The sequence below is a fragment of the Triplophysa rosa genome, linkage group LG1, assembly GCF_024868665.1.
Source record: "Triplophysa rosa linkage group LG1, Trosa_1v2, whole genome shotgun sequence".
NCBI classification, from domain to species: Eukaryota; Metazoa; Chordata; class Actinopteri; order Cypriniformes; family Nemacheilidae; genus Triplophysa; species Triplophysa rosa.
In genome coordinates, this window is record NC_079890.1 from 6,251,441 (window position 1) to 6,272,793 (window position 21,353).

At 37.6% G+C, this 21,353-nt stretch overlaps 1 protein-coding gene across 1 annotated transcript in view; it reads right to left on the bottom strand.

Moving 5' to 3' along the window:
- Positions 1 to 21,353, bottom strand: part of slc12a10.3 (solute carrier family 12 member 10, tandem duplicate 3) — a 57,315-nt gene that overhangs the window by 35,340 nt on the left and 622 nt on the right. The window contains exons 2-8 of the mRNA XM_057332652.1: positions 21,189 to 21,278; positions 17,146 to 17,221; positions 16,949 to 17,044; positions 15,107 to 15,246; positions 14,615 to 14,725; positions 14,385 to 14,496; positions 2,394 to 2,524 (exon numbers count right to left, since the gene is read on the bottom strand). Of these exons, the coding sequence (XP_057188635.1) occupies positions 2,394 to 2,524; positions 14,385 to 14,496; positions 14,615 to 14,725; positions 15,107 to 15,246; positions 16,949 to 17,044; positions 17,146 to 17,221; positions 21,189 to 21,278 (756 nt within the window). The remainder of the gene's footprint in view (positions 1 to 2,393; positions 2,525 to 14,384; positions 14,497 to 14,614; positions 14,726 to 15,106; positions 15,247 to 16,948; positions 17,045 to 17,145; positions 17,222 to 21,188; positions 21,279 to 21,353) is intronic.

Genomic DNA, 21,353 nt, shown 5'->3' on the forward strand with positions numbered 1-21,353 from the left:
GAAATTTAAGTTGGACCAACTTAATTTTTCTACGTGTTACCAATTGAAGTAATTTTTTAAGTTGATCCAACTGATCATTTTTTACACTTCTGTCAGCTGTGAAATTTAAATTGAACCAACTTTACATTTTTAGGTTTTACCATTTGGAATATTTTTTTTAAGTTGATCCAACTCATAATTTTTTTTAATTTTTTACATGGGAAATTTAAATTGGTCCAACTTAACATTTTTAGGTTTTACCATTTGTACTCATTTTTTTAAGTTGATCCAACTGTTCAATTTTTACAGTGTAGGAAGAATTACAATTGAAGATATCTCTAATTACGTTTTGCCTAGACAAAACCCCAATTCAAGATATCTTCAATTGTAATTTGACTAGTATTTCAGATATCTACAAATGTACTTTATAACTGTGTAGCTCGTGCTGTATAAAGAGGACGCGCAGTTTGTGCAGACCCGCCTGACTTTATAACTGTTAAAGAAAACGCGTGTTTGCGCAGCTCGAGTTGTATAAAGAAGATGCGCCTTACTTTATAACTGTTTTAATGAATATAGCATCAGAATAAGAATAGCATACAATCAAGCTTCACTTAATAACTGCCCAGCTCGCGCTGTATAAAGATGTGTCTCTGCACAGCTCGTGTCAGACGCACCTCACTTTAAAACGCCGCAAGGCGATGTCATCATCCATTGCGATGTTTCACTAACCCGGACAAGTTCAGTGTACTTAAACATTTTGAGGTAACCGATTACATCAATATTTTTAAGTAAAGAAGTGTTTTAATTTTAAGCTAGTTGAACTCAATAATATTAGCAAGTGATTAAACTACCATTATGGTGATCAGTGTTTGCTTTAGTTGGGCTCTTGACTCTTGTGTTTCACTACTAGAACATTTGCTTACGCTCTCTTTAACTGCTGAAACAGTGAGTTAAAGCCCGTTTGTTTGGGGTAAAAAGCAAAGAAATCCGGTAGCTGATTTCGATTGGTGCTCATTATGAATCACTGATAAAGTGTGTGTTGTGTTATCACATTGTAAACTGATTTATATTACAGATTAGTGTTTACTGCAATATCCTCATATCCTTAAAAAACTTTATCTAATAAATAAATTAGACATAAATAATCAGGGTATGAATCTCAACAATGGTGACAATCAACAAAAGAAAACTTCATGCTGCAATGCATGCTGGGTAACATCATAGTACAAAACTCATTCATGACTCCCAGCATGCATTGCAGTTGATCTGTTTATCTGAATTAGTTTGATGATTGTCACCATTGTTGAGGTTTGTATGATGAGTGTTGATGTCTAAGTGTGTCAGTAAAACGAGCATATTTTAAAATGAAGGAACGCAGGAACGTCACGCAATGTAAGTTATGTAATGAAGTAAAAGTACAGATTTACTATTAGAAATTTACTGAAGTAAGAGTAAAAGTACACACTTTTAATTTGACTTAAAAAGTACATATTTTCCTAAATGTTACTCAAGTAAATGTAACGAAGTAAATGTAGTGCGTTACTCCCCACCTCTGTTAACAGCAGATGTTCATCACTAATGACTCAATCATCACTATAATAATAAGATTTAGATTTAGATTTAGATTCAATTTATTGTCATTGCACATGTACGAAGGTACAAGGCAACGAAATGTGACCTCTGCATTTAACCCATCCAGAGAGTAGTGAACACACGTACCCCCGGAGCAGTGGGCAGCTATCACTGCAGCGCCCGGGGAGCAAGTAGGGGTAAGGTGCCTTGCTCAAGGGCACCTCAGTTGTTACGCGCCGGCCCTGGGAATCGAACCGGCAACCTTCTGGTCACGAGTCCGACTCTCTAACCATTAGGCCACAACTGCCCCAAGTGAAATGAAACTCAATACAAATTCTGTCAAACAGGAGCACAGAAAGGTGTTGGTTTTAGGATAAATCTGGGCCAGAATTGAAATGAACTGTTGTTTAAATTTGGGTCAGTTCTGTTTTATTTGTTTTGTTTTTGGCTGACATGCGGCATTGCTTTGGCTTGCTTGTGGTCCAAACCTGGCAAACAGGAGCGGACCACCCAAGTGCCATCATTCCATGCCATATGTGGGCCAGATGAGGGGGTAAGGTGTGGGCCAGATTTGTGCCGCAAATATTTACAATTTGGGTTGTTACAGCTGATACCCATCTTAAAAACACTTTTTTTCTTTATTAATGCACAAGTATTCTTGGAACAGTATTGTAAACACTTAAACTGGGATGTGGAAAGAGAGGAAACTTAGTAAAAATACAAGTCAAGAGCCCAACTTAAGCAAACACTGAATATATATATATATACAGTATGTGTGTGTGCGTGCGTGCGTGCGTGTGTGTGTTTTCCTGTTAACATATTACTTTTAATACAAAAAATACCTTGAGATCTCCGCAGATGTTGACCCCAGACAGAATTCCTGTGGCAGCTGGGAAGAAAATGGCAAACATCCTGAAGAAATAACCATCTTTTCCTCGAAATGAAGGCAGCAGATTCTCAATGAAGATCTCAGCTGGAAAATCAAAACTGTGGTCATTTTGGCTGTTACAAATGTTATGGCTGTTAATAATCAACCTGCAATATGGTCACAAATTTAGAATAATGTATGAGAGGGATGGAATACAAGAAGACCGTTTATTGGACAAGTCTTACATTAGACAAGTCTACATGCTTATGCTGGTCCACACTGTAAAAAAATTAGACGTGAGATAATAGTGAAATGCATGGCAGCACAGGGTGCCAAAGGTTTACCATTAACAGAAATAACGGTACACCCTGAACTGAGGTCACGTGTTTAAACTGTGAACATAAGAAAACGTGTGTCTACCATATAATAAAATAACATGTTTTCACTGTAGTACGAAATGATTTGTCTGTTAAATAAAAAATGACTTCAATTAAAATGGTTGAATTTAAAAAAAGGTCAAATGAAAAAGCAACAGTATTCAAACTTTAAAAGTACACTAATAAAACTTTATGTGTGTTTTATTACTTTTAAACAAGTACTTTATAATTGAGTTGTTTACACAACTTCTATTATTAATATGTATTTAATTGTGTACATAGTAAGCAAAGACTATGAGGTGATAGACTGCACAACCACATGAAGACTTAAACTCCACCAAAAGTGGACAAACCATAGAATTTCAGCTCTCCCAACATGGAGATGTGCTCTGTGTCATATACACAAATACAAAACACCATCAGGGTAACACGTTACGTGAAAATGTTAGTATAAACATTAACTAAACAACTTATAATGTTAAAAAACACTCAAATGTACACAGCTGCTAAAACAAATATATAAAGAAACTAAGTGATGAATGAAATATGACATGTTGTGCAGAGTTAAACAGGGAATTGTGGGAAAGTCCTTTACAGTTTTTCACAGTATATGTGAAGGTTATTTACAGTTTAATTCTACAGAGATGTCAGTGTAAAGAAATAGTGAACTGCACGGCAGCACAGGGTGCCAAACATTGACCATCAACAGAAATAAGGTCTGTACACTGTGAACTGAAGTGACGTGATCTGAACAAACTGACTGTGAAATTAACAGAGAAATTCTGTAGTTCTAACACAAGTGTTCTGACAACCAGTGTTTTCTGTGAGAAATCACCATTAAACTACTCTACACACTTATTACTACACCACCTTCACTTTATTTCTGTTGTGCGTTTACAAAAGATCTTATTGACAATTAACAAGTTTAGATGTTGACGGTTGTTGTTTAGTCACCATTATGTTGATCAGTGTTTGCTTTACTTGGGCTGTTGACTCTACTTTGACCTTCAGGTTTGCTTGAGCTTCAATGGCTGATAAAAGCTGAGAGAAAGTGATTTCATGTTATTTCTGATGGTGAGAGTCGTCATCTACTGGCCTGTCTCCATTCATGTATTCACTGGTTATAAGTGCTTTTGTGATGCTCCCAGACATTACAGCGTTAAGTGATATGATGAAGGACTTTAAAACACATCATGCACATCAAAAATGGCTAAAACATGAGATATGCACATTACGCAGACATCAAGATTCAACCTGATCATCTCAACAATGGTGATAACTAACAAACTATTCAGATAAACGCAATGCATTCTGGGTTGCAATCATAGCGCACAACTCATCTATGATTCCCAGCATGCATTGCAACATGAAGCTTTTCATTTAATGTCACCAACTGTTGAGATTCATACATTGATTATTCATGTCTATGTGTGAAAAACCATCTCCTGTATTTGAATGTACATTATGTTTTCAAAATTTGTTCATATGAATGTTATCGCAAGAAATCTGTGCTTTCAGCCAAAACTCATTCACACAGATATAACCAAAACCCAACAAAAATATGAATAACATAATACCAACATTCAACTAGATGACGATACACGTCATGATCAACCAGACAAACAAATCTGATCACTTTTTCTTTTGAGTGTCTTTCATTTCCCAGAGAAAAGAGAAAGCACAGTATATTAAATCAAGGGCGAAGATCCCAACTAAAGTAAACACTGAGCACATTAATGGTGACTTTAAATAACTGAAACATCAAGTCATTCATGTTCTGCAGCATGTTGAGTTGTTAAAGTCCCTGTGAAGCAGAAGTGGTGATTGTCTTCAGTTTTCTGACATATTTCACAATGAAACTGAATATTGAATGAGGAAGAATAGTGGGTGTGGTTCATGTTTTCTACTGTGATTGATTGGATGAATAAAAACAACATGTTCTGCTCAGGCTGTCAAACTCACTTCATCAGAGAAAGATCACCACTAGGACAGAAGTGCATTTTCAGATTTCATGATAATTACTTTTGTTTAAAAGAAAACATCGTTTTTTTCAGTAACATGGAAAAATGTCAATTTGGTGTAAATGTATGCCGTTTTATGGAATTTTACTGTTTTAATAAAAAAATGTGAAAATACTGTTACGTTATCCTGCATTTTCCCTGTAAAAATACATGTATTTTTTACAGTGCAGGCTTGTTTGTGTTGTTAGTGCTGGTAATGTAAGTTGTAAGTTTTCTTATCATTAGTGGTCAAGCCACGAAGTGGCGTAGACACCTATTGCATCCGTTAGTGTTATTATTATTATTCTGCTTCTTCTGCTATGGAAGTCTATGGAAGGCAGTGTTGGGAGTAACGCATTACAAAAGTAACGATATTACAGTAATATATTAGTTTTTGCTGTAACACAGTAATATAACATATTAAGAATCAAATTTGGTTAATATTATACCCGTTACAATCTCAGTAACGCGCGCTACAACAACGTATTTCCCCCCAGAAATTCTTTTTTTTATAATTTACTAACACATTCCATTCCATTCCAACGTCGCCAGTTCGTCTTCATTTGGTCACCGTGACATTACTTTGTGACCACATTCTGAGGACGTCTTGGCAACGTTCCATTTCTTAGAATTTTTGCTTACGTTCCAGAAACGTCCTAGCCACGTCCTCAAATAACATCGTGAATTAATCCCATGGAGAACGTTGTAGCAACGTGATGTACTGGTCTTCAGATGACCTGGACATTGTGTTGAAGTCTTTGATTGTTTATGTCATGTACTACAGTATAAATAAAATATCTGATTGTGATGTACAGTGCTGTGTTGAGTTTTATAATCGTTATACTGCGCTTTATACATATTTGAATAGAAAATTACTCCAGATATGCATAAAATGTAATCTTTAACGCACATATTAAATCACAAATTAATTGAATCCTCCATGTGAGGGATGATAATTGTTTAAATTAAATAAATAAAAAAGATTTTAACAACGTGACTGTTTGGTTGTTAGGACGTGCTCATCACGTCCCAGAAACGTTATTTGGTACGTCGCTGCGACGAATGTGGTACGTTCCAGGTATGTCTTCAGGAGGTAATCACCATGTCCCAACAACGTCCAATGTTACGTCGTCAGGACGAATATGGGAATCACAAAGTTACGTCGCTGGAACGTTATTATGGTACATCGTGGCAACGAATATGGTCCGGTCCAGGTACGTCGTCACAACGTAACTGTGTTAGCTGGGTTTAATTAAAATTTTTGAATATTGTGGTAGTCCAGGGATATTACCTGATACAGACTTTGACACTCGAATCCTAAAGTATTAATTCCTGCCTTTTTTATTAGGCATTGTAGACAGACATACGGTTGTAGCCTACAGGTATTTGACGATTGGTTGATGCGGTATTTGTCCCACCCCTCCTGCACTGTGATTGGATGGCCGAGTAAAAAGTGACATTGATGAGCACAATCATTACGTATTAACACATCTCCCTCCAATGGATGTACAATTAGCAGCAATAAACTATATTTTAGCATTTTAGAATGCATACACTGCTGAAAAAGCGATAGAAAGCATCACATCAATTCTACTAGATTTAATGGTTATGATGCAAATTTTATTGGTTGTAATGGAAACAAAAGTCTCTACCGGTATGTGTTGGGTTCTGTTGATGAGACCATTAAATCAAACTAAAAAAAATTTGAAAACACACTACAAAAAATGTATTTAAAGGAGCCATTCTTTTGCTGTTTTTGAGGCTTTGATTATGTTTTTTGGGTGTTTAACAATGGATGTTCATGTTTCTAATAAAAAAACACATTATATTTCAAGTCTATTGTTCACCGCTGTGCTTTTTCTAAAAAAACGACTGGATTTCTTCCAGTATATATAAAGTCCCTCCTTCCGAAACGCTCTGATTGGTAAAGCTGACCAGGTCTGTCGTGATTGGTTCCCCGCTTAGAGTGTGTGTGAAGATGTCCCACACATACCATATCAGCGAGCTTCCTCTTCTCAGGCTGTTGTGATCGGTCGGTCCCCCTCTCAGTGCACGTGTATTCATAAGCTTTGGCTTTTAGCAATAAACAGTAACAATGGCATCAACTTCAATTCATCAGTTAAAAACATGCGGATCGATCGAAGTGTAACGGAGGTCTGCTAGTGCATGTGCAAACGTCAATCTTTTTTAGAGATCACATTTTTTCCTACTATGGTGAGGGAAATGACAGTTATATTAATTAACACTAATAACAGAAGCGTTAGTTTTGCCTTTTTATATTGGACCCGAGTTGGATTAAAATGAGCAGATTGACTAGGAGACATTTGCAAGCAGGACTTCAAAGGACGTTTCATAGAAGTGCAATGCCAAGTGAGACATTGAGATATTGAAGTTTTAAGAATATTACCATCATGGTGAGTTGGGATCTTGACCCTTGACTATTACTTTCTTTGATCTGCTGAAACTTCGTGCTTTTGAAGTACACTTGTAATGGCAGAGAATCTAACCAAATGGTGTTGGTATGGAACTACTGACACCACTGTGGTGTTGTAATTCGATTCAGTGCTTGCGTTTGGATTGAGTGCTATGCTGTTGATCCTGAAAGAACAGTATTAGATCAGGGAGTTTCATTGTATTTTGATGGCTAGAAAGATTTGTGAAAAATGGATGTATGCGTATCAGAACACACTTTAGAATCACTCAGATATCAAGAATCAGTGTATGAATCTCAGCAATGGTGAGAATCAACCAACTAATTTAGATAAACGGCTCAACTGCAATGCATGCTGGGAATTATGAATGTTTCTATGAAGTTTTGTGCTATGATGTTACCCAGCATGCATTGCAACATGAAGTTTTCGTTTGCTGATTGTCACCATTGTTGAGATTCATACACAGATTCTTGATGACTGTGTCTAAATTCATTTTCTTGTTTAAATAATAATTCGTTTAAATTTTCACAAATCTTTCTAGACAGCAAAATGCAATGAAAATCACAGATATAATAATGTTCTTTCAGGATCAGCAGCAGAGCAATATATTCATATTTAAACATTATCGTAATCTCAATGACCACCAACCAACAACATTTCATTAGATTATCATTTGCATTACTAAAACAAATGTACTTCAAAAGTACATAGTTACAACGAATCTAAAGAGTAAATGTCAAGGGTCAAGAGCCCATCATTGTCATGTTGGAGAATGAACCTTCTGCCCTGTCCGAGGTTCTGAATGTTCTGGGCTAGGTTTTCATGATCATTATCTCCATATTTTGTGTACAGTCCCTGAAGCTGAAAAACACCCCTACATCATGATGCTGTTTCCACTAAACTTTACTGTTAAGACGGTATTGTACAGGTGTGAGCAGTGCTTGGTTTTCTCCAGACATGATGCATGAATCTGAGATTCATCAGACCAGAATATCTTGTTTCTGACAGTTTGAAAGATTCGTTGAAGTACGTTTTTGCATATTTCAAGTTTCCATGTGTCTTCACTGAGCAAAGGCTTGAGTCTGACCACTAAGCCATAAAGCCCAGATTGGTGGAGTGTTGCAGTGATGTTTGTCCTTCTGTAAGTTTCTCCAATCTCCATATATGATCATGGAGCTCAACCAGAGTAATCATTAGCTTCTTGGTCACCGCTCTAATCAAGACCCTTCTCCATCGATGGCTCAGTTTGGACAGGAGGTCAGCTCAAGTAAGAGATCTGGTGGTTCCAAACCTCTTTCATTGAGGATAAATGGAGGCTACATGCTTCTGTGAACCTTCAATACAGCAGATTGTTTTCAGAAGTCTTCCACAGATCTGTGCCTTGATACAATCCTGTCTCAGAGCTCTACTGGCAGTTCTTTTGACCTCATGTCTTGGTTTTTACTTTGATATGCATTTTCAGCTGTTGCACCCTTTATAGAGCGGTATGTGCCGCTCCAAATCATACTTATTCAATTGAATTTGGCACAGGTTCACTCCACTCGAAGTGTATAAACATCAACAAGCAAAACTAATGCTTCTGAGCTAAATTTCAAGTGTCCCAGAAAAGGGTATGAATACTAATGCAATGTACTTATTGATGTTTTTTTATATTTAATAAATTTGCAAAGCTGTCAAAAATCAGTTTTTGTTTTGTCATTATTGTGCATGGAGTGTAGATTAATGTAAAAAAAATAAATAATTTAAAGTAGTTTAAGATAAGGCAGCAGCATAACTAAATGTGAATAAAACGAAGGGGGATGAATACTTTTGCAAGGCACTCTATATATATATATATATATATATATATATACAGTATATATACTGTATATAAGCAGAGGTTAGTATGTTCCTGTCAGGTGTTGCTGGAAAAGATGGGTCTTAGTTGTTTCTTGAAGGATGTGAGGCATGTAGCAGATTGGATCGAATTGGGAAGACTGTTCCACCAGCCAGGGATAGCAAAGGAGAATGAGCGGGAGATTGATTTTGTTCCCCTCTGCGAAGGGACTACTATGCGCTGCTCATTTGCTGATCGCAGGGTTCTGGTCAGGCAATATGTGTGAAGGAGGTAATGAAAGTATGCAGGTAAGGAGTCGGTGATGGTTTTGAAGGCCAGCATTAGAGAATTAAATTTAATGCGGGCTGCTAGGTGTAACCAGTGGAGGGAAATGAGAAGGGGTGTGACATGGGCTCTCTTGGGCTCTTGGAAGACAAGCCCTGCTGCAGCGTTCTGAACCATTTGGAGTGGTTTGATGGCTCGTGTTGGAAGACTGGAAATAAGAGTGTTGCAATAGTCTAGCCTAGAATGTACAAAGGCCTGGACAAGCAGTTGTGCTGCATGCTCCGTTAGGTAAGGCCTGATCTTCCGGATATTGTAGAGGGCAAATCAGCATGACCACGATGTCTTGGCAATGTGTTCCGTGAAGGACAGCTGATGGTCAAAGACAACACCAAGGTTTCTGGCAGATGAGGAGGGGGTAATAGTTGTGGTGCCAATTTGAATGGAGAGGTTATGATGCACCGCCGGACGAGCTGGGAAGGCGAGCAGTTCAGTTTTAGCCAGGTTGAGCTGGAGGTGGTGATTTTTCATCCAGGTGGAAATATCTTCCAGACAGGCTTCAATGCGTGTAGCTACTGAGGTATTCTCTGGATGGAAAGAAAAGAAGATCTGGGTGTCTTCAGCATAGCAGTGATCAGGCAATGATAGGACCTAGGGAGGTCGTGTATATAGAGAATAGAAGAGGCCCTTGCAACGATCCCTGAGAGACCCCTGTGATCAAATGATGAGCCTTGGATAGCTCGCCCCTCCAGGACACCCTGAAGATTCTGTCTTAAAAGTAGGATTTGAACCAACATAACGGAGTGCCGGTGATCCCTAGCAATGAAAGGATGTCTAGTAAGATCTGGTGATTTACCATATCGAAGGCAGCCGATAGATCGAGCAGGAGAAGAACGGAAGATTTGGATTTGGCCTTCGCCAGTCATAGCGTCTCAGTCACAGAAAGCAGAGCGGTCTCGGTAGAGTGGTTGCTTTTGGAGACAGACTGTTTGCTGTCCAACAGGTTGTACTGTGAAAGGAAGTAAAAAACCTGGTTGAATACAGCTCGTTCCAGTGTCTTTGCAATAAAAGGGAGGAGCGATATGGGTCTGTAGCTGTCACGGGTGTAGAATTTAGAGAAGGTTTCTTGAGCAGTGGAGTGATCTGGGCCTGCTTAAATGAGGTTGGGAAAATGCCAGTGAGGAGTGACGAGTTGATGATATGTGTTAGTGATGGTGTGAGAGTGGTGGAAATGGCCTGTAGGAGGTGGAAAGGGATAGGGTCGAGGGGATAGGTGGTGGGGTGACTGGAGAGAAATTTAGCCACATCCATTTCACTCAGCACAGAAAACAATGAGAGGAGAGGACTGGACGCGGCAGGTGTGTGTATGGAGGTGACAGGAGCAGGGAACTGGCTGCTAATCAATGAGGTTTTCTTTGTGAAGAAGTCAGCAAAATCATCAGCTGTCAATGAGGAGGTCGGTGGTGAAGGTGGTGGGCAGAGGAGGGAGTTAAATGTTCTAAATAGTTTGCGTGTATCTGATGATGTCTTGGCTGTGTGGATGCTCGCTGAGAAAGATGAGAGTAAGGACTGGTACTCACAGAGGTCCATCGGGTTCATAGTCTTTTGTCATTTTCTCTCAGCGCCCCAGAGCTTAGTTCGTTTTTCACAAATGATGTCTGTCAGCCAGGGGCAGGATGGAGTGGTGCGAGCTGGCCTAGATGACAGAGGGCAGAGTTTGTCAAGGCAGTATGTTAGTGTTGAGCACAAGGTGTTGGCAGCCTTGTATTTGCATCTAATGATGAGAAGAGGGGAGGAAGAGAGGTCGCAACAGCAGAGGAGAGAGTGTCTGGTGAGAGAGAGCGTAAATTATGTCTAAAAGAGATTGGTGGAGGAGTGGTTGTGCTGCATGTAGGCAGATGCAAACTGAAGGTGATGAAGAAGTGGTCCGAGATGTGGAGCGGTTGAACCTTAATATTACTGGGAGTGCAGTTACGGGTGAAGATGAGGTCCAGTTGGTTTCCAGACTTGTGGGTGGCAGAGGTGCCGAGGAGGGAGAGGTCGAATGAGGAGAGAAGGGTGAGAAGGTCATAGCGTAGGACTTCTCCAAGTGGATGTTAAAGTCTCCAAACAGTACGAAGAAATCCTCTGGAAATGAGGAAAGAAGCACGTCTAGTTCATCGGCAAAGTCATGAAGCAGACCTGGTGGATGGTAAACTATTACAACATGGAGGCGGGTAGGAAAAGTAACGGTAACAGCATGATATTCGAATGAGGTGTTGGTGCATAGTGAGGACAGATATGTTTAATTCCAGTTGTTAGAGAGAAGCAAACCTGTTCCACCACCCCTCCCGGACAGACAGGTAGAGTAGGAGAATGAGTGTGTAGCGGACAGAGCTGCAGGAGTTGCAGAGTCATCAGGATGAATCCAAGTCTCAGTGAGGCCTAGAATGTTGATGTCGGACTGTGTGGCAAAGGCAGGGATGAAGTTGGCCTTATTCACAAAAACTTGGTATATGTCATGCAGGTCTGGATCTGAGGTGACGCATCAAGTTTAATCAAGATATTACAATATTGCTATTTTTGGTTAAAACTTCTAAACTCTGTCATCTAAAATTATGAGAGTGGTCTCGTTTGATTCCTTGAGTCATGACGCCATTGAGGCGCCACTCATTTAAAATTTGGTTTAAAATGCAGTATTTTCCAAAGGCAATGGCGTATTGTAACAACAACTTTCTGTGGGTCATCATGACCATATTCTGAGAGTACCTGTAGTAAGTTTTAAGCCAGCGCCCCCCAGTAGTCAAAAGATATAACACAATTTGTTTAAATGCTTATAGCATATGAAAATATAAACATAATGTAATATGATTTACATTAGTATATTTGTTGGCTCAAGCTGAGTTCTTCGATATCAAACTTGTCATATTACACCATACTTCTTGTGCACCATATTGAATTATATAAAAAGCATACTTTTTCGATCTCCTCCTTCAAAATTGTCAGATTTGCACAACATTTGTATACAGCCTGACAAAAAGTAATTAAAAGCTTTTTGATTAATCGAATAGTTCTCATATACCTCGTCAATGAATCTGTAGGTGAGCTTGCCAAAGGTTCATATGGCTGTATGTTCGCAATACTTTGGAATATTGACACAAAACTTTTTTAAACAACATCAGTAGCACTCTTGTTCACTTGATATAAATTTTACAACAAAAATAAATAAAATGCAGTATTTCATAAACGCAATTGCGTATCACTACGATACTTGACATGGTTCATTGTGACTGTATTGTGAGATGACCTGTAGAGTTTTAGGCCAGCGCCTCCTAGTGATCAAGATCAAGAAACTGCTTACAACATATTAAATATTTAGCATAATGTGATTTTATTCACATTGCTAGAAATTCGATACCAAACTCGTAATTTTCCACTATGCTTCCCGTCTGCCATATTGAATGTTATTAAAAACATACTTTTTCGAACTTGTCCTTAAATGTTTGTCCGATTGGCACAAAATATGGTACATGGCATGTAGAGACACTCCTGACAAAAAGTTATTAAAAGATTTTTGATTGATCAAATGGTTCCATATACAGCCTCAACACATTCTTAGGCGAGCATGCCAAGGGTCATGTGGCTGTTTCTTCATGACACTTTTGTGTATTGACACAAATCTCTGTATGTATCACCACTGGCACATGTGTAGCTCACAAAAATTTGGTGTCAGCGCCAGCTAGTGGTCAAACGATATGAGCAGTTTTTTGTGTACTAAGGGCCTACTCACACTGTCCCAATCGAACAGCGCCCGGGTGTGTTTGACCCCTAAAGCCTGGTTCGATTGACTAGTGTGAATGCTCGCAACCACGCTCGGGCGCGGTTCACTTACTGCACCCTGGCCTGGTTGGAAGAGGTATCTGGAGCGTGGTTTGGTTTGGAAAGGGGGCAGTGTGAGCGCAAACCACGTTGGAGTGCGGAACATGATGCATGACGTCATTTATGCGACAGACGGAAGTCGACAAAAACAAGAAGCGCACGTCAGTTATTGAAACAACATGGTGACGAAAAGTTGTCTATGTAAAAATCTTCTGAGACGTGCAGCACGATGGCGTGAACATTGAGAAACATAAATGACAGACCGAGGGACCAATATTCTACGCATGTGAGAGCGTTGGGTATCATCGTTCAAAAATCTAATTAGAAAAACAAGCCACAAACGTAACATTCGGATGAACTCCAATTGTGCTGCGAGAGAGCATGTTTCTTCCGGTTCTCTTCCAAACAGTCGCACTGTAATGACGAAAGCGTGCTCGGGTCTGGATCGTAAAGTACAGTGTGTGTGCAGGCCAGCGGGGGAGTGGGAACAATCACGCTCGGGCGCTATTGAGAGCAACCGGGCAAATGTGTGTACACCCTAAGTGCCTTTCCCTGTGTTTTTCAAAATCGTTTTCCTTTGTGCCACTAGGCTTGACCCCGTAATTGCTGCTTGCAGCTATATTTCTTCTTCCGCCATGGAAGTCTATGGCAGCCCATAGAACCATATGGCAGCCCATAGAACCGTACGTAGGAAAGTTATGAAATTTGGTTCATATGTTATTGTTTTTCAAATTTGGAGTCTCTAACTAAAACCCTCTAGCACCACCAACAGTCCAAATTTTCAAATACATTTTTGCCCATAACTTCTGAACCGTATTCGTAAAATTCCCTTTTTTCTCTAAATCCTGAGCTCATGCCGATTTGAATGCACCCAATGACATCATATTCCGTCATGAAAATCTATAGATATTAAAAATGGCTATTTTTGCCTATAACTTTTGAAACTTTTGCTATAAAATCATGAGAGTGGCCTCATTTGATTCCTCACGTCATGGTGAGTCAAACAATACCCAGTGTTCAAAGCAAACACTGATCAACATAATGGTACTTTTTTTTAAATTGTTGACTGGGAAGCCAACTGGTTTAGCTGGTCAGCAAACTGGTCTTTTAGCCGTTTGGCAATGACGTGGCAATTGGCAATGGCAGCATGGTTAAAGGCAGCATTACTTTAGGATTGCATGTTAGCATCAGCATACTCACATCGGTAGCTAAAGAATCCCACAGCCTGCTTTTCTTTGGTTGGAGGAATAGCTGTCCCGACAAAATAATTAGCTAAGGATAGTATGAGTGCAATGAAGAATAGAATCTGGGCCTGTGATCCGACAAAAACAAAGAGGAAAACATCACATGCATTGGCAATAAAAGTGACATTATTGGGAAGTTAAAGGTGCAGTGTTGACAGCAAGATACAGTAACAGAGTATGGAATACCTTAGCCTCCCAACTCATGCCAGCAAGTGTGATGAGGAGGAGAATAACAACAGTAATTGTCCCTACAATTCTCACATCATTGACAGGGTCCACCATCTCAGCATTGTTGTCCTGAGAGAAATAAAGTATAACAAGAGTAAGAGTAAGCCATTCTTGTTAGTGTCTAAATATAGCAGTTAACATAATAGCATATAACATAATAGCAGTTATGTGAAATGTCTTTGTTTTCTGGTGCCTGTTCTTTGGAATCATCTTTTTCAAGTGAGTTTTATGTAGTATTAATTCCTGTGTAAAGTGTATACTTTTATATTAAATTAACACACCAGCAACAAGTCATTAAAGCAGATTCATGTCTCCCTCTCTAACCACATTTTATAACCCATTTAAAAGTTTAATTTTTTATTTGAGCAGCTCTCCGAGTTTGCAAATATGCAACAATAAATAAAACACAATAAAACATTCATTAACCGTATGTAATCATGCATGTCTCACTTTGAGAACAGTTCTGACAGTCTCTGAAAACCCCACTGTATTGAGTGAGCAGGCAAGAGCATTGGCAAAGGCAAAGAGCAGACCAATAGGTGCTCCCAGCTCAGGACCCAGACTTCGAGAAATCATAAAGTAGGTGCCACCTGGATAAATATAGGAACATATGAGTTGCAAAAATTGTTAAATGGCAACTTAATTAAATTTACATTTGTCATAAGTAATGTTTGGTGCCAAATATACTTTCATGATGTGCCACCATATTTAAATTTGAATATGTAGGTTTACACGAATACACAACATATTAATCACTAAATAAATTAAAAATATTATTTGATTTCCCTCACAAGTGTTTCGTTTCACATCAGGAACATATATTAAACCACTGGACTACTTTCGGATTACATTAATGATGAATGTATGTGCTTTTTTGGAGCTTTGCCATTTTGAGCCCTGACGATAATAAGCAGTTATTTGTTTGTGGTCAACTAAAGTGTGGGATGGCATGAGGATAAGTAAAATATAAATATGAATCCAACCAACCTAGTAGGTTAATTATATTGTTTTAAACAATAACCTATATAGAAATATAATATATATAAAACAGGTTCATGTATTTACCACAGATATAACAATATATGTCGAATACTTGTACATATATGCTATATATATTTCAAAATATTACAAAAATGGACCTTGTCGTATGTCACAAATATTTTCCCAAATACATAAATATATGAGTCCTATATAGCTAATGAATACATGGCCATATTGTATATGGATAGAGCATATTTAGCATTACTATAAGGGTGATCCGCGTCTCCTTTAGTTGGGCTGTTGACTCTTAATTTTAACTTGTCTTTATTTCATTGCTGTAGTGTTTTAATGAACACCTGTGCTTTGATATGCAAAAACAAAGATGTGCCAGAAGTGTTTTGGGCTCTTCGGGTGGATGTTAACTCAAGAAATGATGAAATAATGTGGTGTTAATTTGTAGAAATGTTGGGGAAGCAAATGCTGTTGTTTTGATGTAAACTTTTTTCATGAACATTGAGAAACACTTAGAGATTCCACATGAAAACCTCATCAATAGTGACAATCAACCTAAACGCTTCATGCTGCAATGCATGCTGGATACCAGCAGTTCAAAACTGTTCCATGATTGTTTGCACCATCAATGACATTTCAATGTAAGATTTTAGACTGTTTCTCAATGGCCCTGAAAGACAGATTTTATCCATTAAAACACCTATAGTCACTCAAACACAACGTAACTACAAATGAATGCCACATTTATTTCTGATTTTTGTTTATTTAACAACATCCATATAAGAAAAACTGCAGGTCTGCCTTTGCCTATCAATATCTTAACAAAGGTGTTTTTTATAAAACACCACAACAATGAAAGAAAACAAGTTAACGTCACGACTCAACAGCCCAACTAAAGTAGACACTGATCATCCTGATGGTAATGCTTGGTTATGCTAATGATTTGCTTTATCCATAGTCCCATATATTTCTTTAAAATATTTGTGACATATAAAAATGGCCATTTTTGTAATATTTTTAAATATATATATATACAAGTATTTGACATATATTTTTTGTATCTATGGAAACTATACATGAACATGTATGTTATGTTTTTATCTATTTTATATATCCTGCCAAATTAGACATATATTTTTATATATAATTTTTCTTTATACGAGTTGCATCAAATTATTTTATGAAGCGGTCTATGAACTATCCCTTTCAGGGTGATTTGATAATTGTCTGGAGAACAAGACAAAAATACTGACCATAAAATTTTTGCAATGCAGTTGATGACCAGCTGTTGTTACTCACCAGAGTAGACCTTTCCATTGGTGGAGATCGCAGACACTGACGTTGCCGTTATAGTTGTGACAGTAACAGACATGCCGATAATGACGTAGGTGAGAACTGTAAGTAAAATATGTCATTTTAAAGAATGATTACTTTGACTTTAAAGTTTGTTTGAAAGACAATGTTTCAATAAGAATAATGTCTGATTATTTACTTACTGATTCCGGCTTGAGATGTGATCCATGGAAGTCGTAGAAACATTATGACTCCCCAGATGTTCAACATACAGCGAATCTGAAACACAACAGCAGCAAACTCATTGCAGTCAGTGTTTAAATTGAGCCCCGCCAGTTTACGACTCCCCTCATTGATACTGCTGCAAGATTACACTGTTAAGCCTTACCAGCTATTTTTACAGTAATATATTGGCAACACTGTTGCCAGCTAGTTACTGTAGGTCATAGATCTACAAAAGCTCTTACTGAGATTTAAATGTTGAATTTTTATAAGTCACCATTAGTGTGATCAGTGTTTCTTTCAGTTGGGCTGCTGGCTCTTATTATTTTTAGGGTTAGTAGTTCCTGAATGTGTGCTTTAAACATCTTTGCTTCTGAGATGGTTGCTATACCCCAAAGGCTCATACAGTGGGAAAATTGTTGTGAAATGGGGTGAATCAGGCAAAAAGATGTAACATTATAATTTACACCAGTGCTGCCACAATATGTAGACAAAAGATTAAATTACTGCATCAGACAAAGTAAAATCCAAACCCTAATGTTAGTGGGAAATGGGGCAGTCATAATTAGGCAGGAGTCTATAAGGATTTTTGGGCATCACACTGGCACATGGTCTCCCTCTGCTCCACGCAATGTTTGCGCCTCGTCTGGTTAGCAGCAGTCTGTCGTGCCCCAGTATAAATCTCAAGTTTAATTGAACAATTTACCCTTTTTGTCAGTGTATTCATTTACATTGATATTTGTTGAGCTGCACGATTAATCGTTAACAGATTGTGATCTTGATTCAAACACCCATCCCACAGCAAAATGACCGGTGTTAAATCAACACTGCTTAGAGTACATATGGTCCCACTCCCTAGAGTGTTAAAGTAACACTGGTGTAGTGTTGAATATAATGAGGCAATTAAGTGATTCATTAAGAGATGATTAAGCATTAAAGACAAACACCTGTTAACAAGCAGAATCACATGAGAAACAAAAGAACTACAACTGACATCCATCACAACATTAGACGAAATCAACTGAAGATAAAAGAAGACATTAAATCTCTCAAGATCTGATTCTCTACAAACAGCTTTACCAGCTGAATTTACTACTAACCAGATTATTCCGGTCCGACGTCCACAGAAGTTACTATTGAGAATTAATATTGATGTTTCATTGTTTCAAAAAATGCTGTCACCGTTATGGTGGTCAGTGTTTGCTTTAGTTGGGCTCTTAGCACATTTACCTTTTAAAGCAATGTTTTAATCAAATGTAATGATATTTCATGATAAATACATGAGCATAATTAAAGAAATGCACTCAAAAAATAGGCAGTGCTTTCTGCTTGTTAGTTTCAAGAATTAACATCTGGGATTTTGTACTATGGCGTTACCCAGCATGCATTGCAGCATGAAACTTTCTGTTTATTGTCACCATTGTTGAGATTCATACGCTGATTCTTGATGTCTGTGTGCATCCAAATAAAAGAGTGGATCAGTTTTAAATTTATGTCTGACAAATTAATTTCTCATGTTTAGTTTTACGGAATTGTTAACAATAAACTGTGTTGAACTATCAACGACATGTTTAATAGCAACTTCAAATTCATCTAGTACAAGCCACAAGGACTCAGTCATTACATAAAAAACACTAGCAACTGCTAGCTCTACTACTCTACATATATAGATATATATTGTTGCTGAGAAAATCTAGCGAAAGTAGTTCAGGGTCAAGAGCCCGCAGCTAAAGCAAACACTGACCACCATAATGGTGACATCTTATTTTGACCAATAAAATTTCAACATCTAAACCTTTGACAGAAATAAAAACATTGTTTAGTAAATTAAGCTGTTATTCCTGTTTGTTGTTTACTCAGATCTTGAGAGATTTAATGTCTTATTTACCTTCAGTTGATTTCATCTACTGTAATGATTGGACATCAGTTGTAGTTCTTGTGTTTCTCATTCCTTCAGTGATTCTGCTTGTTAACAGCAGGTGTTCATCATTAAAGCTTAATCATCACTAATGAATCACTTAATTACCTCATTATATTCAACGCTACATCAGTGTTACTTTAACACTCTGTGGAGTGGGCCCATATGTACTCTGAGCAGTGTTGATTTAATACTGGGGATTTTGCTGTGCACTTACAATATCAAGGGAATGATATAAACAAGTATGCCATTATTGAGCAGCCCTAAAATGAGGTATTTTGATATTGAAATTAATTCAATCATGACAAGAAAAATAAAAAGTAAAGGGAGTGAATGTGTGTTGTTTCCCTATTTTCTATTTAAAAGGTGTGCCATGAGATAGCCTACCTTTGATTGTATCTGTGTTTGGGAACCCCTTATTTATATTATATATTATCATATATGTTGCTATAGTGTCATTATTTACTCAACAAAAGTGCAGAGCCCGGAACATATAATCAACAGCTATAGCAGGAAAAAAGAGCTGAATTTAGGGGCTTTGTATTTGACAAAGTTAGACCAACACGATCCAAAAGCTATTTGCTGCCATGACAGGTTAACTTTTCTATCATTATAATTGCAGCATAAATTGTATCCAGGTTTTCACGGTTTAAATGCACTAAAATAATAAGTAATAATAAATAAGCTTTTTCCACAGTGGCCACTAGCGGGATAAACTCTTAACGGTGATAAGGTATAGCTAAGAGTGCTCCAGGCCAACCTTTCGAACATATAACTTACACATAAAAAACAAATAAACACATATTAACGATAAGGTACAACTTAAGGTATAACTTAAGAACGACGTAGCGTTAAGAAGGTTTCGGGAAACGCGGCCCACTATAATAATAATGAAATTCAATACAAATTCTGTCAAACAGGAGCACAGAAAGGTGTTGGTTTTAGGATAAATCTGGGCCAGAATTGAAATTAACTGTTGTTTAAATCTGGGTCAGTTCTGCTTTGTTTGTTTTGTTTTTGGCTGATATGCGGCATTGCTTTGGCTTGCTTGTGGCCCAAACCTGGCAAACAGGAGTGGACCACCCAAGTGCCATCATTCCATGCCACACTGTAAACCCGGACAAGTTGAGTGTACTTAAAAATATTGATGTAATCGGTTACCTCAAAATGTTTAAGTAAAGAAATGTTTTAATTTTAAGTTAGTTGAACTCAATAATAAAATAATTTTAGCAAGTGATTAAACTACCATTATGGTGATCAGTGTTTGCTTTAGTTGGGCTATTGACTCTTGTGTTTCACTACTAAAACATTTGCTTAAGTCCTGTTTAACTGTTGAAACAGTGAGTTAAAACCTGTTTGTTTGGGGTAAAAAGCAAAGAAATCTGCTAGCTGATTTCAATTGGTGCTCATTATGAATCACTGATAAAGAATGTGTTGTGTTATTTCTTTGTAAACTGATTTATATTACAGATTAGTATTATGATTGTTTTCAAAAACATTAAAACTCTCTAAGGAACGTTCTTATAACAAACTTCTGTTATCTGGGCAATTTCTTTTGCTATATTTAAGCTTTGGTTTAAACAATAAATTGTAATTTTATAATAATCCAAATGTTTGGTCCAAAGTTTCCACCGAAGTAACCGCTGAAACAGTGCAACAACAAAGCAAAGAAATTACATTTCACCGTTTGATAGAGCAGTTGATGTTACTGATTATTTTAAGTTCAGTCTACTTACAATTTAGTGCAATGCCCTTTTTTGTTGGATGAGCTGAACATTTTAAGTTCACTTTACTCAAATATCAAAAACACATTACTTAACTGTTTTAAGGCAATCAGTTTCCTCAAAATGTTGAAGTACACTCAACTTATCCGGGTTTACAGTGTGGCCGGCAGAGCTTACATAAAAATTGGTTTTAATTAAAGACTTGAGCATCTTGGTTAGTACAAGACATTATTGATATGTATTCTAAAACTCACAACACAAACTTTAAAAACAAAGACCACTCTTTTAGTCATTTGCTTTCTATTTATTCAATCAATACGAAAGATCAAATTGATGCTTTTTCTTTCCTGTTGTTATATTTATGTACATGTATATCTCTTACCAGAACCCCCAGAACCCATCCAAAGCGAACAAGTTTGACTTTTGGTCTGCCATCATCTTCCAGTGGGGGGTTGAGATCGTCGTCACCTTGCTGTGTTTTCAAAAATATATGGGTATTCATTTTACAAGGTGTAAAATAAAAAGTAACAAGCTGTCATTGGTGCAC